General features: G+C 51.4%; 2 protein-coding genes across 2 annotated transcripts in view; one reads left to right on the top strand and one right to left on the bottom strand.

Annotated features, from left to right (window-relative positions):
* Sergef (secretion regulating guanine nucleotide exchange factor) overlaps positions 1–10,629 on the top strand; it is a 214,906-nt gene extending 204,277 nt beyond the window's left edge. The window contains 2 exon segments of the mRNA XM_059274441.1: positions 9,359–9,609; positions 9,612–10,629. Coding sequence (XP_059130424.1) covers positions 9,359–9,609; positions 9,612–9,665 — 305 coding nt within the window. The 3' untranslated portion in view covers positions 9,666–10,629.
* A 5,159-nt stretch (positions 10,630–15,788) lies between these two features.
* Positions 15,789–21,706, bottom strand: part of Kcnc1 (potassium voltage-gated channel subfamily C member 1) — a 40,529-nt gene continuing 34,611 nt past the window's right edge. The window contains exons 3-4 of the mRNA XM_059274435.1: positions 17,707–17,895; positions 15,789–15,853 (exon numbers count right to left, since the gene is read on the bottom strand). Coding sequence (XP_059130418.1) covers positions 15,789–15,853; positions 17,707–17,895 — 254 coding nt within the window. The remainder of the gene's footprint in view (positions 15,854–17,706; positions 17,896–21,706) is intronic.

The following is a 21,706-nucleotide window of genomic DNA, read 5'->3' as shown; positions in this document are numbered from 1 at the left end:
CCCACCCTGGGCTGCTGACACATCGTGCTGTCCTTTGAGTGGGTGTCCCTCCCCTGCTGTCTCGGCTCAGTGCTGTGTGTCACACTCCTGTGCTCGGACTCACTGATCCTCCGCTCTTCCTCTGTGTCTCACACTCGTGTGCTCACTGGACTCACTGATCCTCTGCTCTTCCTCTGTGTCTCACACTCGTGTGCTCACTGGACTCACTGATCCTCTGCTCTTCCTCTGTGTCTCACACTCCTGTGCTCACTGATCCTCCGCTCTTCCTCTGTGTGTGTCACACTCGTGTGCTCACTGATCCTCCGCTCTTCCTCTGTGTGTGTCACACTCGTGTGCTCACTGATCCTCCGCTCTTCCTGTGTGTCTCACACTCGTGTGCTCACTGATCCTCCGCTCTTCCTCTGTGTCTCACACTCGTGTGCTCACTGGACTCACTGATCCTCCGCTCTTCCTGTGTGTGTCACACTCGTGTGCTCACTGATCCTCCGCTCTTCCTCTGTGTGTGTCACACTCGTGTGCTCACTGATCCTCCGCTCTCCCTCTGTGGAGATACAGAGAGGAAAATGCTTGTTCAAGGTCAGGCAGGAATCCAGAAGCCATAAGACACAGGTTAAGAACTCAGGGTCCAGGCAGGCTGGCCTTGATTATTTCCCGGCTTTACCACTGGTTTTGAGGTGAGCATAAGCCTCAACTAAACGTCACTTCACCCCACCTTCTTCTTCAGGGGTGAGATGGGAGTCCTGAACGTCCTCACTCTAAGTTCTTAGGGTGGTGAAATGGCAGACCAGAAGTAGGTCAAAACAGAAGCCTAGATCTTAGTGTGGAGTATTAGTGAATGTTAGTTATTGTCCTTAAAAACGGAGACTCGTTCATCCTCACACCTTCCTCTTCCTTGCTTGCACATACAAGGCACTGTATCTGGAGTTGGCATCAGGTGGATGTCATTGCCTGGCTGGATGCACTCACAGTGCAGAGCCTTCCACATTGGTGGCTCCGCACTCGTGTCTGGTGTTTGCAGCTTTGATTCTGCATGGTCTCTGCAGGGCTGGAGCCATGCCAGGTTGAGTCTGTCTTGCAGCTCAGCCTGCACTGTAAAGTGTGTGCCATATCTGGCTCCCATAGGCAGATGCTGCGTGGCCTAGGACTTCAACCATGGACTTCCCTGGAAGAGCATAGCTTCTTCTCCCTTTGGGAACAGTAGAAATTCATAGTCCCTAAAACCTGACTTTGTAATCTACAAAAGATTTCCATTAGCTCTCCTGAAGTGAACAGGGCACTGGAATTCTCAGCAGCGAGAATGGCCCATTCAGTGGATAAAGATCCCACATCTCTATCACAGGGCACTTCCCATCCGGATCCACACAGCAGGGAGTCTGGAGGGGGCCTTGTTCTCATCTTCTGATCACAACCCTGTTGGTCTTCCCTGTGAATGAAGCCTTTGGCATGTGTGTGAAGGCTTCTTTGCATAGGATGCCAGTGAGATAAGAACATGAGCTTAGCCTCAGAACTTCTCGTGTTTGATCATGATGCCGTCACACAAGCTGGCAGCCATTCTCCTAGAGGGGCTCACATGCTGACATCCTGGGAGGGTCTGATAGTCTGAGTGGTAGGTGACAGGGGCGTTTCCCAATGAGCCAGTCCACGTCAGCAAGGCCGCAGGTGCAATTGGGCTGAAGAGCACACCGTTTTCAGGAGGCGCAGCCCATCAGAGCTGCAGAGGTACTTGGGAGCCACTGAAGCCGATTCTTTCAGCCTTCAGATGCTGAAACAGAGACCCGGAGAGAAGCACTGGCTTGCCCAGGCTCAGGTGCCAAGTGAGTGTAAAACACGCCTTGGATCTGAGACCAGCCTTTGGGTCTCCCAGCACCACACTGCTGTGACAGTGGTAGGTGTTTGCGTTCACCCTGACTCTATGGTGTTTCATTGGAATTGATTTTAAATCATTAGGTAAAGAAAGAGGAGGAGTCTGGGGAGATGGTTCAGTGGTTAAAGACACTTGCCCTCAAGCCTAAGGGCCTGAGTTCAATCCTAGAACCCACAAAAAGTGGAGGAAATAATCAGCTCCCAGAGGTTGTTCTCTAACCTCCACAAGCACACCATGGCACATGCATGCAAGCATGAGCACATACAGGCACACACACACACACACACACACACACACACACACACACACACACACCACTTAGCTAATTAATTTTTTGAGTTTTTCAGAGATGTATGCCTCAGACAGTATTTAAACAGACTTTTTAAAAAATGAGTTATTAGAAAAGCAACATATGAACATTGAAGAAAATAGAAAAGAATTTTATTTAGAAGTCCATACGTTAAGCAATATCCTTAGTCCTCAGAAATAGCCTGGCAGAGAGAGTTGTGACCTGTAGATGTAGGAGTGGACTGGTGGTTCCTCCCACCCTCCAGGTTTGGCCCTGGGAAGTAGGACCGTCCCGAGAGACACATGGGAACTGAACTTAGTGCTGCAGACCTCAGATCTGCATGTCGCTCGGACTCCTCCTAGGAAGAGGAAAACCCATTTGCGCTGGCTGCCTCTGCCAGGTAACTGCTTCTCCATAAGTGTTCTCATTCGACCGTTAGGTCCTTAGGAAAAGTCCGTGAACTAGTAAAACTATTCTCATTTTGAAAATGAGAAATTTGAGCCTGGGAGAGAATGAATAACTTGCCCAGGATCATGGAGCAAGGAAGCAATGGGGCCCCCGACTTCAGGGAGTTGGCATTAGAAAGCAGGGCACCCAGGAAACATCTGTGTGTGAGCAGATGACTGGATGCCAGCTCCCCCTCTAGAGAAGAATCTAGGGAGTATCTGGTCCTGTGGTTAGAGTCCGTGGAGCTGGGGCAGTGAAGGCTGAGTGCACAGGGCCCATGCCCCTTACCACTGCTCCGTGCAGGGCAGCGTCACGGTACCACTTTTGTGCCCTGAGATACTGAAGACAGTTTAGCTAGCGTTTCTCCTACCACAGTGGCTATCAAATTCTGGAATGCACCAGAACCTCCCCGTGGAGAGCTGTTCTGGGGTGGGCACCTAGCCTCTTGTGAACAAGTGAGAAGGTTGTCAGGACATTGTCGGGGATATAGTGACCTGCTTCTTGGAGGTGGAGAAGCAGGAGTCACCCCAGGTCACGCAGTCCGGTAGAAGACAGGTCCCTCAGAGTCTCATCTGCAGCCCTTCCCCCTGCACCACAGCAGCAACTGGGCCAGCAAACAAATGACACAGCAGAGAATAACAAATCGTTTCCATAGCGATGCTCAGTGGCTTGTGGCTATGGGCATGCCTCAGACAAACCCTGATCTGAACCCTGGCTGGAGCAGTGTGAAATGTTACCTACTCCATCCAGGGGAAGGAAACGTTCCAGAAAGGTGGCATGGTTTTATCCTGTGACTGTGTCCTGGGGGATCTCCCCCAGGTTCTCTAACGGCTGGCAGCAAGTTAGGGCAGAGCAAAGAGGGCTGGGAGTTGGACCTGGGCATGAAACAGGGCCACCCCAGCAGCCGATGAGGAGAGCCAGCTGAGCAGGTGTCATGTGATGAGCTCTGCTGGGGACTCTATGTATCTGTTTAGAAACAACAACGACAAGTGAGAGATGACTGTCCTTGTTTACAGGTGACGAAGCCAAGACCAAGGTGTACATGCCGGATGACATCAATATCAAATCCAAGCCCGGCTCGCCCATAGCTACTGAGCAGCAACAGTTGATTCCAAAATCTCTGCTCCCACCTCCTGAGTAAAGACTCAGGCTAGGTACTGGCCAGTGGCTCCTCCTTATCTCAGGAGGGAGAAGGTTGGGTCAGTCTCCCGGCAAGTCATTCTAAGAACTACAGTCCAGTAGTCCTGGCCAGGTCTGCCAGAACAGGGAGATCTAGAGCTAGACATGGCCTAGTGCTTGTTCTGATACGTCCATTTTTCCTATAAGTGTGCCAGTCTGTGCATATGTACATGCATGCGTGTGTGCACATGCTTGCGTGCGCGCACACGCATACACAAACACGCATGCACAAGCACACACATGCACAAACAATCCTTTGGTGAGGATTGCTGTCATTGCCCTGCCCAACTCATCAATCTGGCTTCCTCTCAGAAGACTAAGCCACTCTAGGGACAGATGACATTTAGGAACTATTCATGCCAGAAACAAATATTTCCTGAGCACCTTTTCTGATGTATAACTTTGTTAGTTCTGTGAGAGAGCTGTTGAAAAAAATCCTGGTTTTGCTCCCTTGGAGCTTTGCATTCTAGCAGAGACAAAAAGGTTCTTCTGCTGGGCTGTTACATGTTGGAAGAGAAAGGCCTTGAGCTCCCCAGGAATTAGGCAGTATTGCCCAAGAAAGCCTGGCCTCAGGGTCCAGGCACTTCCCCCTCAAATATCACCTTCTGGGCATGCCACTTCTCCCATGACAGCATTCCAGGAGAGGATTGCTGGGCTGTATCCATGTCAGCAGCCCGGCCACTTACCGGGAGAAAGAACACTGCTTCCCTTGGACCAGAGCCTGCAGCTACACCCAGTGGCAAATTTCCTTTCAAACATACAAGTTTTTATGACAGTAAGGATAGTCACAAAGAAAATGTACATATATTCATCTGTATAGTATTATAAATACAAGATACGCACTTTGTTCATGAAAAACCAAAGCCAGAAACTAATTTAGCGTGGTTCAGGGCCCCTGTGAACTGCGCTAGCACCTGAGAACCCATCTGTGTTCCTCATACCTCCTACCGTTTCTCACTTGGTTCTCAGGCTATACTCCCTCCAACCCGACACAGGGCTTTCTGCAGAGAGTGTTCGTTCACATGTGCCTGGCAAGGACCTCTGTCGTTTGTGTGTGTGTGTTTGAGACAAGGTCTTTCTATGTAGCCCTGGCTGTCTTGGAACTCACTATTTATACCCTGGCCTCAAACTCACAGAAATCCACCTGCTTCTGCCTCCCAAGTGCTGGGGTTAAAGGTGTGCGCCTCCATGCCCTTAGCACCTCCGTCTTAGACTGCCCCAAACAGAGCTCCTCATCTTCTTTCCAAAGCTGTTCTTCTCCCAGGCTTCCTTAGCTTCACAGATACTGCTACTGTAAGGGAGTATGTGAACCCTAGTGGAGGACTCCACGCTTTGGACAGGTGACATGTCACGGCTGGTCCTCAGAGGCAGCAGAGGGAGACATCACCCTCTATTGTATCTGCATCTGGGTCTTGAATTTGATTGAACTTAGACCTAGTGAGATATGTGTTGGGAGATGTACAGTATGGCCCAGATGTATAGTATGGTCCTCTGACACACGAGGACCCAGGCGCCATTACTACACCAGGTGTGCTGGGGAAACCAGAAAAGCCTGTCACGATCCAGATTAAATGGTGTCCTAGGATTCAGTAGGCAGCAGCTGGCAAACTACGACTGGGTCTGACCTGTGGCCTACTTTTATATGATGACATAGCTGTTTAATTTATTTTATTTGTATGTGTTTGCACACATGTAGAGATGTGTATCATGTGCGTGCCTGGTGCTCACAGAGGTCAGAAGACAATGTCAGATCAGATTCCCTGGAACTGGAGTTCCAGATGGTTGTGAACTACCATGTGGGTGCTGGGAACTGAACCCAGGTCCTCTGCAAGAGCAAGTGCTCTTAACTGTGGAACTACTTCTCCAGCCCCACAAGCCATTCTCAAATGACCTTCAAAGGATTGTGGAAAAGAGACTGGGCGGGGCTGCAGAGACGGCTCAGTGGACGTAGTACCTGTTGCAGAAACAGGCAGACCTCAGTGCAGATCTCCAGTCCCCGTGGGAAAAACCAGGCATGGCAGCACATACCTGTGGCCCCAACACTGGGAGTGACAAGAAGATCCCTGGGCTTCCTGTCCAACCCCTGTAGCCAATCAATGAGCTCCAGGTTCAGTAAGAGACTCTCCGTCGCCTGGCAGTGGTGGCGCACGCCTTTAATCCCAGCACTCGGGAGGCAGAGGCAGGCAGATCTCTGCAAGTTTGAGGCCAACCTGGTTTACAGAGTGAGTTCCAGGAAAGGTGCAAAGCTACACAGAGAAACCCTGTCTCAAAAAACCAGAGAGAGAGAGAGAGAGAGAGAGAGAGAGAGAGAGAGAGAGAGAGAGACTCTCACTCTCTGTCTCAAAAACAAAGGAGGAGAGAGATGAAGGAGAGAGACCCAGTGTAGATATCTGGCCTCCACACACATCTATTCCCATATACGTGTGTACACACCCATACAGCACACCCACAAAGAGAACGAGGGTATGGGACAGCACGCTAGTGAGTCCCTCAAACCTAAAGTACCTCTGTAAGAGCAAGTTCAGGGAAGCCTAGTGTATAATGTGTGCAGTTTAGCACAGTGCTGGGAGCCCGCTCCACATTCTAGATGCTCAGCCTTCTCTCCTGGAAGATGAACACCATCCATGAAATGTGGCCACCTCACTGGGCTCTTACAACCTGAGCAGATAAAGCACACAACCAGAAACACGTCCTCTCTTCAGAGTCTCAGGGAAGAGATAGCTGGGCTTTTGCCAGCTTCCGCACCAAGCAGGCCTGAAGGTCCTGGCTCTGGGCCTCATCTACCCAGCCCTGAGTGTGGCTTCCTTAGAGTGAGTTCCCTTTGGCAGGAGAAGAGCATGCCAGCTGCCCATTGTGCTGTGTCCTGTGGCGAGGTCATCTCTGTCTTCCTTCCACCCCCACCCCTGCTTCCCACCCCACCCCTGCTGACAGTCAGCTGCGCTTCTCACCAGGGCCAGGCACTTTGCCCATGCAAGGTGCCAAACTAGGCCCTAAGGTTCTGGGCTCTTGTATCCTCCCTTCCCCCCTTCCTCCCTTCCTCCCTTCCTCCCTTCCTCCCTTCCTCCCTTCTGAATCCATCCTCCCTCTTGCTCCTCCTGATCAGCCTTGTGAACTTCAACCAAGCGGGGAGGGGGAGCCGATCTCTCTGCACGTGTTTCCTCATCTTGCCAGCTAACCAGAAGACCTGTATTTCCCTAAACCTGAGCCCCTGACCAGTACAGCCTCCCTCCCGAGAAAGTGGAGCCCTGAGGCAATCCCCTTAAGCCCAGCTGGCCTCCCTCTCTTGAAACAGTGCTCTGTAAAACAAACTTTTGGTGTATAATCACATATTTGTGAAGATTTAAACATTCAGATTGTGGGAAAATCAGGAGTATTTTCTGATAAAGGTGGGCTTTCAGTTTGTACATGCTGCTGAAGAAATTGAACTTTCTAGAAGAGTACTGAATCCGCTGGGTGTGATGGCACACCTGCACCCCCAGCACTTGGGAGGTGAAACAGGAGGATGGAGGGTCAAGGTTATCCTTGGCTATATTGTAAGTTAGAGGCCAGCCTAAACTTCATGAGACTCTCCCCGCTCCCCAATAGACCCCCAAGTCAGTAAACAGAGTCATAAATATGTCTGTTGAAAGATCTAAAGCAAAATTTTAAGTCAAACTGGAAAAAAAAAAAAAAACAGGTAATCTACCTTTTGGATTTGAACACGTAAATGTTTTTATATTAACCAGGGTGGGAAGGGGAATTGTAGGGAAAAAAGTATCCAGGAACCATGGGGTTATATGTAACAGTGAGGTACCGTTTTGTATTCAAATTGAAAAGGATTTTTAAAGCCCATGAGGCTAATAAACACTAGTGATGTGGGAGGGGGCAGAGATGCCCGCAGATCACCAAAGCCAGGCGGCTTCTCCGCAGAGTCCTGGCAGTCCTCAGACTGCTCTCAGGAGTCTCCAAGATGGCAGTACCCACTGGCTGGGAATCCCCATCCTGCAAATCTAATTTGAAAAGGTAATTAGAGGGAGTGACCAAGATTCACGCTCAGAGGTGTCCATGCAATGCTGTAGGAAAATGGAAAATTAGAAACAACCTGAGCGTCTGATAATGGCCTGCATGTTAAGTAAATTGTTTAATCTTCATAATGTGCAATTAGGAAGCCACTATAAATAAATTGCTCAGCAAAAGACTCCATAAACAAAATGGGGTGACACACCCCAGACTTCTGGGAGAAGACACTTGCAGTGTATAGAACCGGGGGAAATGCACAGTCAGTCAGTCAGAAAGAGGCAAAGAACAAGAAGGCGGAGAACGTAAACACGTGACTTGGCTCAGCCTCATAAGGCAGAGCCCACTCCCGTTAGCAGGAGCCCAAGCTGAGTGGATATACTCACCAGAGTGGCAGTCGTCTCCAGGAAGCGATGCGAAGACACATCCGTGTCCATGAGGGATGGGAGTGCACCTACAGCCACTTTGATGAACTCTATGGCCTGTACTTAGTAAAATTAAATGTGAGCCCCGCCCCATGACTTGTATGTGCTTCTGAGGATCACTCTGCACAAACATCATTTTCTACCAGGAGACATGCTCAAAGGTTTCACAGCAGTATTGTTTATAATAGCAGCCGTATTGGTGATGTTGCATAATATCATAATATATCACACATTGGTGTATATAGCCCAGTGGCAACAATGACTACTAAGAACTAGCTGTCCCAAGGACATGGCTAAGTGGACAATGACTTTACACAATGAGAGGCTATTAATGAGCTAGGTTGACGAAGTACTGACTCAGATAAATTCCTGAAGCAGTGTCAAGTGTAAAGAATAGGTCATATAAAAGGTGTGTATCTGTGATGTGCTTTCGTAAGTCTTTAAAACAAATGAGTACATAGTGTTTAAGGATAGACATGTACATATAAATACATGTGCATCCAAGTATGGACACTGGCTTCAGAACAGTGGTTACTGTTGAGGGTGGAGGGCCCAGGAGGAAGTTGGGCTTAAATGGGTTTGGGGGTTTTTGTTTGTTTCTTGTTTGTTTGTTTGTTTGTTTGTTTGTTTTAAGGAAAGGATTGAAATACATATGGGAAAATGGTAACTAACGTTCTGAGCTTAGGTTAGGATGTTGTACATTGTTTTCCATGCTTTTCTGCATACTAAGGTATTTCAAATTTTCAAGTAGTTTTCTTAAGGAGGAAGGTTGAAACAAGGTCTTTCTGTGTAGCCTAAGCTGGTCTGGAACTCAGCGCCTCCTGCCTCAGCTTCTCAAGAGCTGGGATTATAGGTGTGTAACACAGGAGGAGCCACGGGCCAAAGAAGCAGCGGGTAGCCTGAGCCAAAGTAGTGGCAGCAGAGATGGAAGGACATGGAAGGAGAGACTGGAGTCGCTCTTGGTGGTAGTTAGCAGGGTAATTGGTCACATGTGGGGGTGACGGTGGACAGCTGTGGAGTGGAAGAATGGGACAGACTGACTTAAGGTGGGGGGCTGTTGAAGTGGGCCTTGAGCATGCCCTGTCGATGGTCACAGGCTTTGGTTTCTTCCTCTGTGGAGCGGGTGCTCTGGTGATGTCTGTGCCCTCTCTCCCACAGGTGACAAGTGTTGCTCCTGGGGCTGGAATGAGCATGGCATGTGTGGGGACGGCACTGAGGCCAACGTCTGGACTCCAGCTCTGGTGCAGGCCTTCCAGTCACCGGTGCGACTCCTCCTCGTGGGCTGTGGGGCTGGCCACTCCTTGGCCTTATGTCAGCTGCCAGCACACCCTGGGCCATGCCAGGATCTCAAGGTCACCTACCCACTCCAAGATGCCACAGAGAACACTGAATCTCAGGATGCCATGGACAAAGAGAGAGACTGGAAGCAGAGATGATCAGTAACTTCAGCCTGAACCACTTCTGACAGAATGAGAAATGAGTGACCATGAGGAGCACCTTTAATAAAGTGGCTTATCCCAACGAAAGGTTCCCCGGAGAATCTTTCTGTCAGAAAGGGCCTCAGTAAGCCCTGATGGCTGGGCAGGACCACAGACCAGAACAATGAGGAGCCTCTTGCCCACTGCTCAAAGAGGACTGAGCTATGGAGAGGACATCCTTTCTCCTCAGCAGATGCACGTGAGGGGATCCTCACTAAAGGACGTGCAGATTTAAAACATCAGCAAGGAAGGCCCCAGCCCCTACATGATGGCAGCCCAGCTCCATGGCTGTGTTCTGGTCCAACTGCCTTAGGTCAGAAGACAGAGGGTTCTAGAATATGTCAGAGCAGTATACATTTCCCTTCTAACTTGGGGTTTATTTTCTGTCCAGAGTCCATTACCTGTCTGAGGGTACCAAGGTACTCTTCCTGGAGACTCAGAAAGGAAAGCATTCATGTCTTCATGACCAGGGCCCAAGCAAAGGCGTAGGGTCAGGTGGGGAGAATGGAATGAAATGAGTAAGCCTTGTGTAGAGAGAACACAAGGCTTCTGGGAAGACCCAGCAGAGGAAACCCCAAGTGCAGACAAGGGAGTCTGGAGCCAGGGAAACCCTCAGAAGATATAAGTCTTCCTCCAACCAGGCAGGATTCTGGGGCTGCTGTAGCAGGCTAACTGTATAGTCTCTGAGCTGGGATGCCTGGGCTCCACTGGCTTCCAGAGGTTATAGAAGCCTAGGACATTAAAGTTGGGGGATCTTCCATCAACATGTAGCTGAGAGTCCTTCCAACTACATTCTTCAGAGTCTTGCATGGTAGCACATGCCTTCAATACCAGCACTTGGATGAAAGAGCTAGGTGGATCTCTGTGAGTTTACAGCCAGCCTGAGCTACATAGCAAGTTCCAGGCCAGCCAGGGCTTACAGAGTGAGACCCTATCTCAAAAAAAAAAAAAAAAAAACAACAATAAAAAACAAAAGCCAACACCGTACACTCTTCGGAGCCTTAGGCATCTCCTTGCAGATGGGAAGGGGGTCAGGTAGACAGAGAGTAGCTTGCCAACCCCCAGGTTCCTTTAGGCACTGTTGGTTTTGTCTTTATGTATTGTGATCTGTATAAGATTATATTTGATAAGTGGGTCCTTAAGAAAGTGTAGAAACTGCTGATCTTACTCAACCATTCTTGTTGCTCATCGGGAGAAAAATGGTGGCTGAAAAGGGGGGAAGGATCATCTCAAGGTCACACACCTTGGGCCCTGAGCTAGACAAGGATGGGATGGGAAGTAGCCAAATGACCAGAAGTGGGCTCTGCTCCAAAGGTATGGACGAAGTCAGTTCCACACTCCACAGGCCTGAGCCTAGATACCACTTACAGCCACAGTCTGATCTGCAACCCCAGTGCCTGAAGCCTTGCTCCTAACATGGGACCCAAGAACTCTGCCCTGTTCCACACAACCCCACCTCCCAGGCCCAGAGACCAGTTGTAGCATTTGGACTCTGATGTGTCCTTGCTAGCAGGACCAAGCCCACAGAGATGGAGCAATCACCCAGGGGTAAGCCATACTGGAGCAAGCTCGAGGTCACTGTCCTGTAGGCTGAATAGTTGGCAAAAACCAGGCCAGAAAGCATTCCCATGTGACCCATACAGTCACAAGAAGCCAACACCATCTTGCCCAGAAGGCCACAGGGCGGAACTCCCTCCTATCTCCTTCAGCACGTACTAGAAAAACTCAACACCCTGTGCTTCTGTTGCTGGAGCCCAGTGCCTTGTTTGCATGAGATAGACACACCTTTGCATCCTGAATAGGATCAGCGCAGCAGCCGTAACTAAGTCCTTTGATCTAGAACCTCAGATGCTGCTTACAGGTGGGTCAGATCCTTCTGGAAGCAAGCACATGCAGGAAGGCATGGCTTCATCGCCCACCACCTCACCTCAGCCACTCCCGTTCCGCCATTCCTCATGGCGGTGTGGCCAGGAGTCCCTTCACCTCACTTCATTGCCTGTCTCCAATGAGGGAAAGCACTTTTCAGAGATGAGGAAGGACCTGTTGATACGTCTAGATTTTTGACCCCTGCAACCTTTGGTGACTGTTTGTCTTTCTAAGACTTTGACCAAGTTCCCTTTTCTGGCAGCCCATGAGGGAGCCAGCTCTTAGTCAATTCTAGAACTCAGCAAAATGTAAATGAAGGATCTTCTCAGTGTCCCCATGGGTCACCATGGAGTTGGGAGGTCAACTGAGCAAGCTCTGAGATCCCATTCTTATCCACTCTCCACTTTATTCTGTCTACAGCTTTTTGAGAAACAGTCTCCAGGTCTCATGGCCATTAGATAGTTTCACTTCACCTGCCTTGTTAGGCTCATTAGGGTCACAGGAAGGAGAAGGAAGAATGCCCCCATTGTGTGCTTACAGGTCTCTGGCCAGGCCCTGGAGTAAGTGTTGAGGACCCAGCGTGCAGCAGCTGCTGCCATCCATATTCCCCACACCCACTCTTCCCTCTGGTCACAGACACCCATCTTCCCATGACACATCTACCACCTTGGCCATGCTGGGTCCTCGCATGCCTGTGAGGCCCACTGTAATAACTTCGGATGGTGCACTGGCTAGTCTTATGTCAACTTGACACAGGCTAGAATCACCTGAGAGGAGGAAACCTCAACTGAAAAAAAAAAAAAAAAAGCCTCCATAATGTCGGGCTGTAGGCAAGACTGTAGGGCATTTTCTTAATTACTGATTGATGGGGGAAGGCTCAGCCCATTGTGGGTGGTGTCAACTCTGGGCTGGTGGTCCTGGGTTCTATAAGAAAGCAGGTCAGGGCTGGAGAGACGGCTCAGGGGTTAAGAGCACTACCTCTCTTCCAGAGACCCTGAGTTCAATTTCCCAGCGACCATATGGTGGCTCACAACCATCTGTAATGAGATCTGATGCCTTCTTCTGGCATGCAGGCATGCATGCAGATAGAACACTGTATACATAATAAATAAATCTTTTTAAAAAGGCAGATTGAGCAAGCCATGTGGAGCAAGCCAGTAAACAGCACCCGTCTGTGGCCTCTGCATCAGCTCCTGCCTCCAGGTTCCTGCCTTGCTTGAGTTCCTGTCCTGGCATCCTCCAGTGATGGACTATGATGTGGAAATGTAAGCCAAATAAACCCTTTCCTCCTCAACTTGCTTTTGGTCATGGTGTTCCGTCACAGCAATAGAAACCCTAACTAAGGTGGGTGGCATGGTGCTTAGGAACAGTGAATCCAGGCCTGTGACTCACTCAGAATAAGTCCCTTTCAGTCTGCCCCAGACATCATCCACTCTGGATGAAGTGACAGTGACGTGGTGGTCAGTTAGCTATGGGAGTTAGTGGGGCAGGGCTGCAAGTAGCGTGAGTGAGCGAGCTAAGCATGGCTGCTGCAAGTTCAGGGCGGCCTCACTGGAGCAGAGGTGGGGCAGAGTAGAGGGCAGGCAGGGAGACTGGCCTTCCAGGAAACCAGCTGGGGGAGTGAAGCTTCACCCGTAGGCAGGAGGATGTTTCAGCAAGTGGGGTTAGCCAGCTGTGGATCAGGAAAGATCTGGAAGAGAACATGAAGTGGCCCCTATGTCACACCATGAAGGAGGCCAGGAGGCCAAATCCTAAGAGTCCTGGATTTAGAACCCATAACTTCAGTGTTTCACCATCAAGGACCAGACCCAGAAAGTCCTTAGCTCAAACAGCCCGACCTGAACTCTGGAGTCAGACCACCCAGGTTATGATCGGGACTTCACCTTCATTGGGTGATGTGGCTTTCGACCAGTTTCTCACCCTCTCTGTGTTTTGTTGTCTCGGCTGTAATATGGGGTGACTGGACTGTTCTGAGCTGACATTAGGCAGTGTTTGTGAGATGCCCCCTCCACAGTAGATCCTCTCTGGCTGCGGTGTTCTTAGGCCTATCTTCCAGATGGCTTTGTGTTATTCAGCGAAGCCCCGTCTTCCTAGCAGATCCCTGGCTCATGTCAACACTGGTCTCAGGCGGTAGCCCAGGCTGCTTCACTGCTGTGTCCTGAGACTTAGCTATGAAATGCCTGGGTAGAGGCTCCACCAACCACGGCCCCTGAGTTCTTGAATTTCACTGGGTACCAGGAAGTTGAGACAAGTCCTTGGAGAGGTAAGAAACTGGTAGGTAAAACTTGGTCCCACCCACCCATAGGATCACAGACTCGGGCTGTGCTGAGAGGTGACAAAAGGGACTGAAACCTTAGGGGGGCTGACATCTTCGTGCTGGTGGCCCGGAGCAGCTTGATGCCTCCTCATCTTCAGATGCTCAGGGGCTGACTGCATGGCCTGTGGGGTCTCTTTCCACGTGGACATTCTGGAATCACTAACGATGAGGAAGGATCAGATCTTCCATTTTACCCCACACCCAAACCTGCAATATCCCCAGGTCCAGGCTGAGAGAGGTGTACTCGATGAGGTCGTCTCTAGACCAGGCCCTGCAAGTTGGCCAGGGCACGCAGACCTGTCAGACCCAACGATAGTCCTAGCAGGGAGGTGCCCATGGCTGCACAGGGCAACTAGAGGTTCCAACATGGCTCCATGCAAGGATCCCCCAAGAGGAGTCCCTGAACCATACCAGGTGAACCCCACAAAGGATATGCTTTCGTCCCTTGGCCCAACAGGATCTGCAGCCCTAGCCCACAGGGGCCAGCATCCTCGGAGCCCAGCCACACTTCAGCTTAGATGACTACAGTAGTAGTCAGGCCTAGGATCAGCTCGGCCGTGCCAGAACGGAGCGGAGATGCTGCCTGAAGGCAATAAAAACTCAACTCCTTAGTGCTTCATCTCAGAAGTCAGCTTTTTATTTCCAGGGCCAGGGCCCGGGGAGGGGAGGTTGCTGTCTTTCCAGGAAATGGTGCAGTGGAAGCTCGGGATGTTGCATTTTTTTTTCAACTCAAGCATGTGTTTTTCAAAAATATCATCCTTCCCCCCACACACACTAATTTTAGAATCAGACCAAAGCCAAGCTACTGTCCTCTGTTTCTGTTGGGAAAATACTATATTTATTCGAGATGCAGAAGCACGTCTCTGCAAACCTCTGATTGCTTCAGAAAAACAAATCTGCTTTAGACTAGACAGAAACCATGTTACAAAATTTATTTCATGCTCGAATCTCTTTGCATAACATTGGGCATGCAGTTTTTTGTTTTTGTTTCTTACTCTGAAGTACTAAATTGCATACAATGCCAGGTTGTGCCTTAATAAAGGTGGAGGGGAGGCACCCCTCTGGTGGTCCTGAACTGGAGGTACTCTACATCCTGGCTTTAAAATGACATTAGAAAATCCATATGGTGTAACTATGAACAATTCGTTGTGAGACTTGGTCACACTGGATCTACACACTGGGATGAGAGATCAACCTAAACTAGCCGCTGTCGGGGTCTTGGGGAGACGTCCGCTGGGTCAGAAGCATGCCAAACAGAGATGGAAGAGGGCGGCTGTGTGAGTTCCCACAATCCCATTCGGAGCAAAGTTCTCTGTGTTCCACGTGAGAGATGAGCTACGAAGGTGAGGTCAATATGACCGATGACTGACTGACTGCCTTTTTGAAACCTTTCCTCTGGGTCTTGTGTACAAAAAGCAATCCATTCCCCAGCCCCATCCTTCTTCCCTGGCCCCCCGCTCCCAGCAATGTACAGACTTCTACCGAGTGCCGTCACAGCTTGGCTCCGACACCGTGTGTCAAAATAAAGAGCACTGAAAGAAAGTTGAGCCCTTGCTTTTCTCGCCGGTCTTGGTGGTGGTGAGAGTAGTCAGACAATACAGTCACAGCGGGGGCTGCTGGGTTTGGTTTAGCTGGGTTTTCTGTTTAACTTCATGCAAGTCATGCTAAGGCTCCCCTTCACCCCCCCCTCCCCAAATAAAAGGTAACTTCTAAAAAAAAAAAAATGAAAAGAAAGAAGGGCGATCCCCTACGGTCAGTTACCATTGGCCGTAGAAAAAGCTACGTCCGTCTTAGGACAATGCCTGGGCCACTCGGACTCGTCCGGCAAACCTGCATGGCGTGAATTTACTCTGTCCGAGGGTGAGGAGGGGCTGCAGGTCCACCCAGATGCTTAATAGCCACCAGTGTCCTCGGCCAAGCCGCCTGGTCAAGTCACTCTCACAGCCTCTGTCGGCATATACTTAGCAATGACAGGGCTTTCTTTGCAAAGATCTGTATGTAGAGAATACAATTAACACTTGAGCTCCTCTTGTGCCTTCCCCTCCCCGCTCGGCACTTAGTTGTTAAGGAAGGAGGAGGAGAGACTCCACAGCCGCATGCAGAGGCAGGCAGGTTCTTCTCCAGCTGGCTTGTTTCCCATGCAGCAGACCAGCCTAGCAGCCTCTTTCTCTTCCCTCCTTGGGGGGACAGGTGAAGTCCCTACTTCTGCTCTGCACCTGCAGACCTAAAGGGCTCCGAATCAGCCAGAGCAAAGCAAGTCCTCGTGAGAGCCAGGCTGGGTGGACGCGTGTGCGGGGCCTTCACCCTTGGTGCCTCCCAGAGAGGCCAGCACCCAAGCCCAGGTGGGCTCTGAGACTGGGGGTCGCCTGTGGATGGGGGTTGCACTCAACTCCCTAGCACTACTAGGAAATGGGGTGCTTCTGGAAGCACAGTAGAGACACTCCGTTCTCTTAGGCCACACCGACTGACCCAGCATCCAAGACAAAGGAGCCAGGCAGCCTGTGGGACCTTACTGGGCAGGGCACAGCCGTGGAGATAGTTTTCCCCTTATTCTTCAGGGTGGCCCCTGCTCCTGGGCATTCTAGAGGCTTTACCTGGGAAAAAGCCAGTTGCAAAGAGAGCAGCAGACCCATCCATGTCAAGGATGGGGTCCTCCTCAAGGCTGGTAGCCCTCTGCCATGCAGCACCATGCAGGGAGCGGCACACCGCACTGAGGTCCAGGGGATCTCAGGCAGGGCAAACAAGCAGAGACCAGCCTGAATCCGATGGGCGTAACTAAGCAGTCGTGCGCAACCCAAAAGACTTTCCCTCCTCTTGGTGAAGGCTGTCTCTCTCCTCTCCTAGGTCTGCCTTTGATTCTGGAAGTCTGTTTTCTCCTTGTGTCTGGTTTAACCATTTCCAACACTAGTGCCGTTGACAGGGGCCACAGACTACACATCATTATCCTCGAGATTCTGACTTGTGTCTGGCTACCCTGCTCGCTGTCGGCATGCGTCTGTGTGAGCGTGTGAGGTGCACAGGTGCATGCATGGGCTGCCCAGCCCAGGCCAGTGCCTGCAGCCCTATGTGGACTGTTCTAAGCTCCTCCCCATGCCTCACCTCAGTCCATGCTAAACCTCTCCAAATCCTGACTGCAAGAATACCACTGGTCCTTCACCAGTCACAAGGGGGCACTGGCCACCCCTGGGCAGTGGTAATGTGCTCTGGCTATGGAAAGGGCTATACAAAGTCCCATTGGTACACTTTGTCTTCGCAAGTTATCACTCTCAATATTCTGAGTAGCACACAGCTTACCTCTACAAGGACAGTGGCCTTGTCTCCCAGCTCTAAAGCCACCTCTCTCTGAGGCCTCCCTTTCCACTGGCCTGCAGACTCTCTTAAAGGATACTTCTTCCATAGCACAACCTTAGACTAAACTCGCAGGGTGGTGGCCAAGCCAACTGCCCTCCACAACTAAAGGCTAGGAAAGAACACTTTGCCTTTTGGACACGCTCTACCCCACTAGAGAACTCTGGGGGAACTTAGACTCCCCCTGTCTCCTTAGGGACATCCTTGGCTTGGTTTTACAACCCATGGTCATCCACCCTGTGCCAAGCCCCTTTCTACCATTTATCTGAATACCAACCTACAGCTGCCTGGGCCTCAGCTTCTCACTGCCAACCTGGCATCCCCCTTGGGGAAAGGACTCTGACCTCTAGAGGCCAATGTTGGGGGGCTCCCTCCATCCTTGCCCCTCAGCGTGCCTGCCTACCCCTCAGCGCCCCTTGCCCGCCGCCCTGCCCACCCATCTGCAGGAGTGCAAGGCGGGCCCAGCCGATGCAGAGAACTCAGCTTCCTCTACATACCCTTTCTCATTCCTCCACCAGGTGGGCACGCGTACTCCCCAGTTGATAAGAGGAAGCAGGGTCCGTATCTCTCGCGGGTGCCCGAGCGGGTAAAGGGCAGGCCCTCATCGGGAGTGAGGGCCTGGTCTATGTGGGGGCAGTCTTCGTTCGCCAGCGCGGCCTTCGCCACCTCCCCATTCAGTTTGGAATCTTCAAACATATAAGCAGAAGCTATTGAGACACCGAAAACCGTTTAGTGAGAAGGGGAGAGAGGCCGAAGGTGGGGCATTTGACAGAGGACTTCCCGTTCCTGAGGATGGAAGAGTGGGTGGTCCGTGGAGGAGGGCGGAGGCTGGGGTGGGCTGCTGACAGCGCAGGGAGGGAGAGACCCCTAGGTTTGCTCAAAGTTTGCAAAAAGATGAATCGGTGATGAGCCTGGCGTGTGGTGCTGGGGCCAGGCCCAGGGCCCAAGGCAGGGTTAATGAGACAGGATGATATGAAGTAGTCATGGGGAGAGGGCCAGACACACGGCTCAGGGAGAAGACAGACAGACACTCAGAGAGGCCCCAGTCCAGAAAAGTAGCCTTTCAGACCCTCTACTTCTAACCAGCACATGGCTGTCCCCCAGCAATATTCAGCACTAGGCCCAGCTGGGCCCCGTTTGACCCCCTCCACCCCCCCCATGCAGATCCCATTCCAGCATTTGGTTCCTGATGTACCCCCAAGTCTGACCACTCAGCTTGCTCCCACCACTCCATCTGGGTCCAACTTGACCATGAGATGCCCTGGCCGCCTTTTCTGTCCCCACAAGGACCAAATCTGGTGCCTCTAAACTTTATCCCATACCGACTAGGCCTGCTCACACCTTCTAGCCTATCTGCATAGGGACAGCGTCTGGTCCCTCAGATCTCCCATCCCCTCTACAGACTTGCCTGGACACATATTTTTACACTGCCCCCCACCACACACAAACCCTATTTTACCATGCTGTGGCCCATAGAAACTAGACTGGCCGCACCTCTGTTCTCTCCTTACAAGAACCCAATCTGTCCCTCTGAGACTGTCCTCTACACAGACTGAGCCTGATCACATCTTCTACACTGTTCACACAGGTACATAACCAGGTCCCTCTGAAACTTTGTCCTGTATACAGATAAGAGCTGGACATACCTATACTGCCTCTACAAAGACCCAATCAGGTCCCTTCAATTTCCTGTTCCCCATACAGACTAGGCCTGGTTACACATATCACCACCATTCTAAGGACCCACTCTGATTGGTCTCCCCCATCATTCATGCAGATTAATTTCCTGTGTACCTGCACAGACCCAGTTAGATCACTTCATCTGATCTATCCCCATGCAGACCTACACTGCTGTCCACACACATTCAACAGTGCCTCCACAGACCACTCCGGGGAACCCGGTCAGCTTGCACAACAAAAATCAATGCATATGCATGAGGCTGTGATGGCTGGACAGGGATGTGGGAGGGGCTCCCGTGCCGGTCCCTCCTGCCAGCATCCCCGGAAAGCAGAACAAATGGATGTGCGGAGACAACAGATGCTGATGGCCTTGGGTGGGGGGAATTGGAGGCTTGGCTTCTGTAGTAGCCTAAGGAGGAACCTGGGAGGAGATCTCAGGGGGGGACATGTATGGTGGAGGGCAAAATGTGGCCACAGCCAGGCACCCTGGCCCTGCTAACTTCAAGAGGAAGGTTTTGGAGGCCTTCCCATGACTGACCTTTGTCCTCCATCTCTGTCCCTCTTGGGGACTCAAATACTGCACCTATGGGGGAAGCCTCCTATGAGAGCCCCTTGGTGAGGGAGGAAACCAGCCTGGGGGATGTGATAGGGGAGGCTCTCTGAAGGGAAGCTAGGGGAAATTCCCACTGGATTTGACCTTCTCCCATGATCCTGTTCACCTCACGTAACTGCACGCAGGAGTGAGCCTTCCCTGCGTGCACGTGAGTGGGATCACCACCCGTGTACATCATGTCACTACAAAGAGGCAGTCAGTCAAAAGAGAAATGGACCAATCAGGTTTATTCATAAAGCAAATCCAAAAAAAAAAAAAGGTTTCCCATCATAATTTTGGAACTTAAAAAAGTCTGTCGTACAAGATGGCAAGGCATTTCACGTACAGTGCATTCCTTGAAGATCCCAGGACCTTCACTCCTGATTGACTCTGAACCAGAAAGGCCAGTTCCTAGGGAAACTCTGGCACCATGTGACAAGCTGGGGGCTGCCTAGCATGTGGGGTGTGTCTGTGGGCACATGTGTGTGTGCCCACAGACATGTATATCCTCCCTTACATTCCATTTGGCTCTTGTCTCCCTCCTGGAGGGTCTGTGGGCTGGAAGGAGAATGCTGGGGAGATGGGGATGTGGTATGGTGAGGAAGAGGGGTTGGAAGCTGGGGTCCATGTGCCTCGAATGACTTTTTCTCCAGGGGAGCGTTACTGGCTTCCAAGCGCATCTTCTCCAGCTGGCAAAGATGCTCTTGAGTGGGTGTCCACAGCCTGCTCTTCTTGTCCAGGAAAGGGTCAGTTAGTGACTACTCCTTTCTGCCTCTGCCTCCATAGTGACAGTGCAGCCTGAGACACACACACCCCCGGGCCGGAGTCTCTGCCTACATGCCCCCTACCCCTGGCCTCCCACATTGAACTGTAAAGGGTTTGAAAATGGGGCAGCCCCTCGGTGGTGGTGGTGGGGGCGGGGAGGGGCAGCCATCCCGAATCCAGGGGGACAAGATGGCAGGCAGTTTCCAGGATGCCCCTGGAGCCTGCTTCTGTTTCAGCCTCAACCTCTCCAAAAGGATCTGTGGCTGAGGGGCTGTTGTTTTATCTGCAGTTGAAGGTGCTCTCAGCCACCGGGTCATTCACTTCCTGTCTCAAACTCCAGTGCGGGTGGCCAGAAGAGAAAATAACCCAATTGTCTAAACCTGAGGAACCCTGAGGAAGGTCACAGGTGCGAGACCACCGAGTCCCCACCCACCCACTCGTCTCTCCTGGGATGAAAGGGCAGCTAGCAACCTACGTTCCCACTTCTTTCAGAGACCTGGGCCTGTCTCCCCGGGCCCAGGACCCCACGACCCCACAACCCCACAGGCCTGCGGTGATGAAATGATAGCATGGGCAGCGTCTCAGAGATGGTTTCCAGGCTTTGAAATGAGCTGAGATGAACGTCTGTGAGAGGGTCATTTTTTTAAAACTTTGGAGCAAAGAGAACCTACATGCCCTCCGTCAGCAGGCACGCTTTCCTGCCATCTCCAGACACTTCCGATGTACTTACTGTTCACACCAGCAGCGGGCGCCGCCAGGCGCACGCAGGACTGGACAAGGGTTAGTTGGGCTGGCTGGGCATTGCCTTGGGTTTGCCCCAGAGGGGTCTGCTCAGCTGGGACTCAGGGGGAAACATCTCAGGCTAAAAGGGGCACAAGCTGTGAGAGACACGGTCATGGGAACCACCACACTCATTCAACAAAACGAGAGAGAGAGAGAGAGAGAGAGAGAGAGAGAGAGAGAGAGAGAGAGAGAGAGAGAGAGAGACATGATTAGTGGAGAGAGGGGAGAGGGGATATGAACAACACAGAAAAGAACACCCATGCCTGGCATTCAAAGTCATCTCACTTCTCCTTAGATCTCCCTTTGCCCACGTGGGCAGTGTGGACTACACTCCGAGTCCAGGCTGCCAGCCCCGCAGCTGGAGTCTTTTCAACCCCCTATCTTGCCCATCAGTTCTGGCCCCAGCACTGCCACCCTCCCTACCCTGAGGTCTAGCACTATTCCCAGGCAGCCGCAGGAGCCCGAGAGAGGACAGCTGGAGGGCCCAGAAAAAGGGGGACTTTAGATTCCGATGCTCAGAACAGAAGCTCTCCCCTGAAAGACCACCCTGAGGTGCAGTGGGCAGCTTCGGGGCGGGGGAGGGTGTCTCTGAGACATCACTTGGGCTCTGCATACTCAAAAGCAAGAAGCGAGCCAAACTTGGCCACCTGCATCCCTCTTTATCCCTTATGCTGGGA

The sequence above is a fragment of the Peromyscus eremicus genome, chromosome 1 (genome assembly GCF_949786415.1).
Source record: "Peromyscus eremicus chromosome 1, PerEre_H2_v1, whole genome shotgun sequence".
Taxonomy (NCBI): domain Eukaryota; kingdom Metazoa; phylum Chordata; class Mammalia; order Rodentia; family Cricetidae; genus Peromyscus; species Peromyscus eremicus.
The sequence above is the reverse complement of the archived record's forward strand: the minus strand, read 5'-3'. Positions and strand labels throughout refer to the sequence as shown.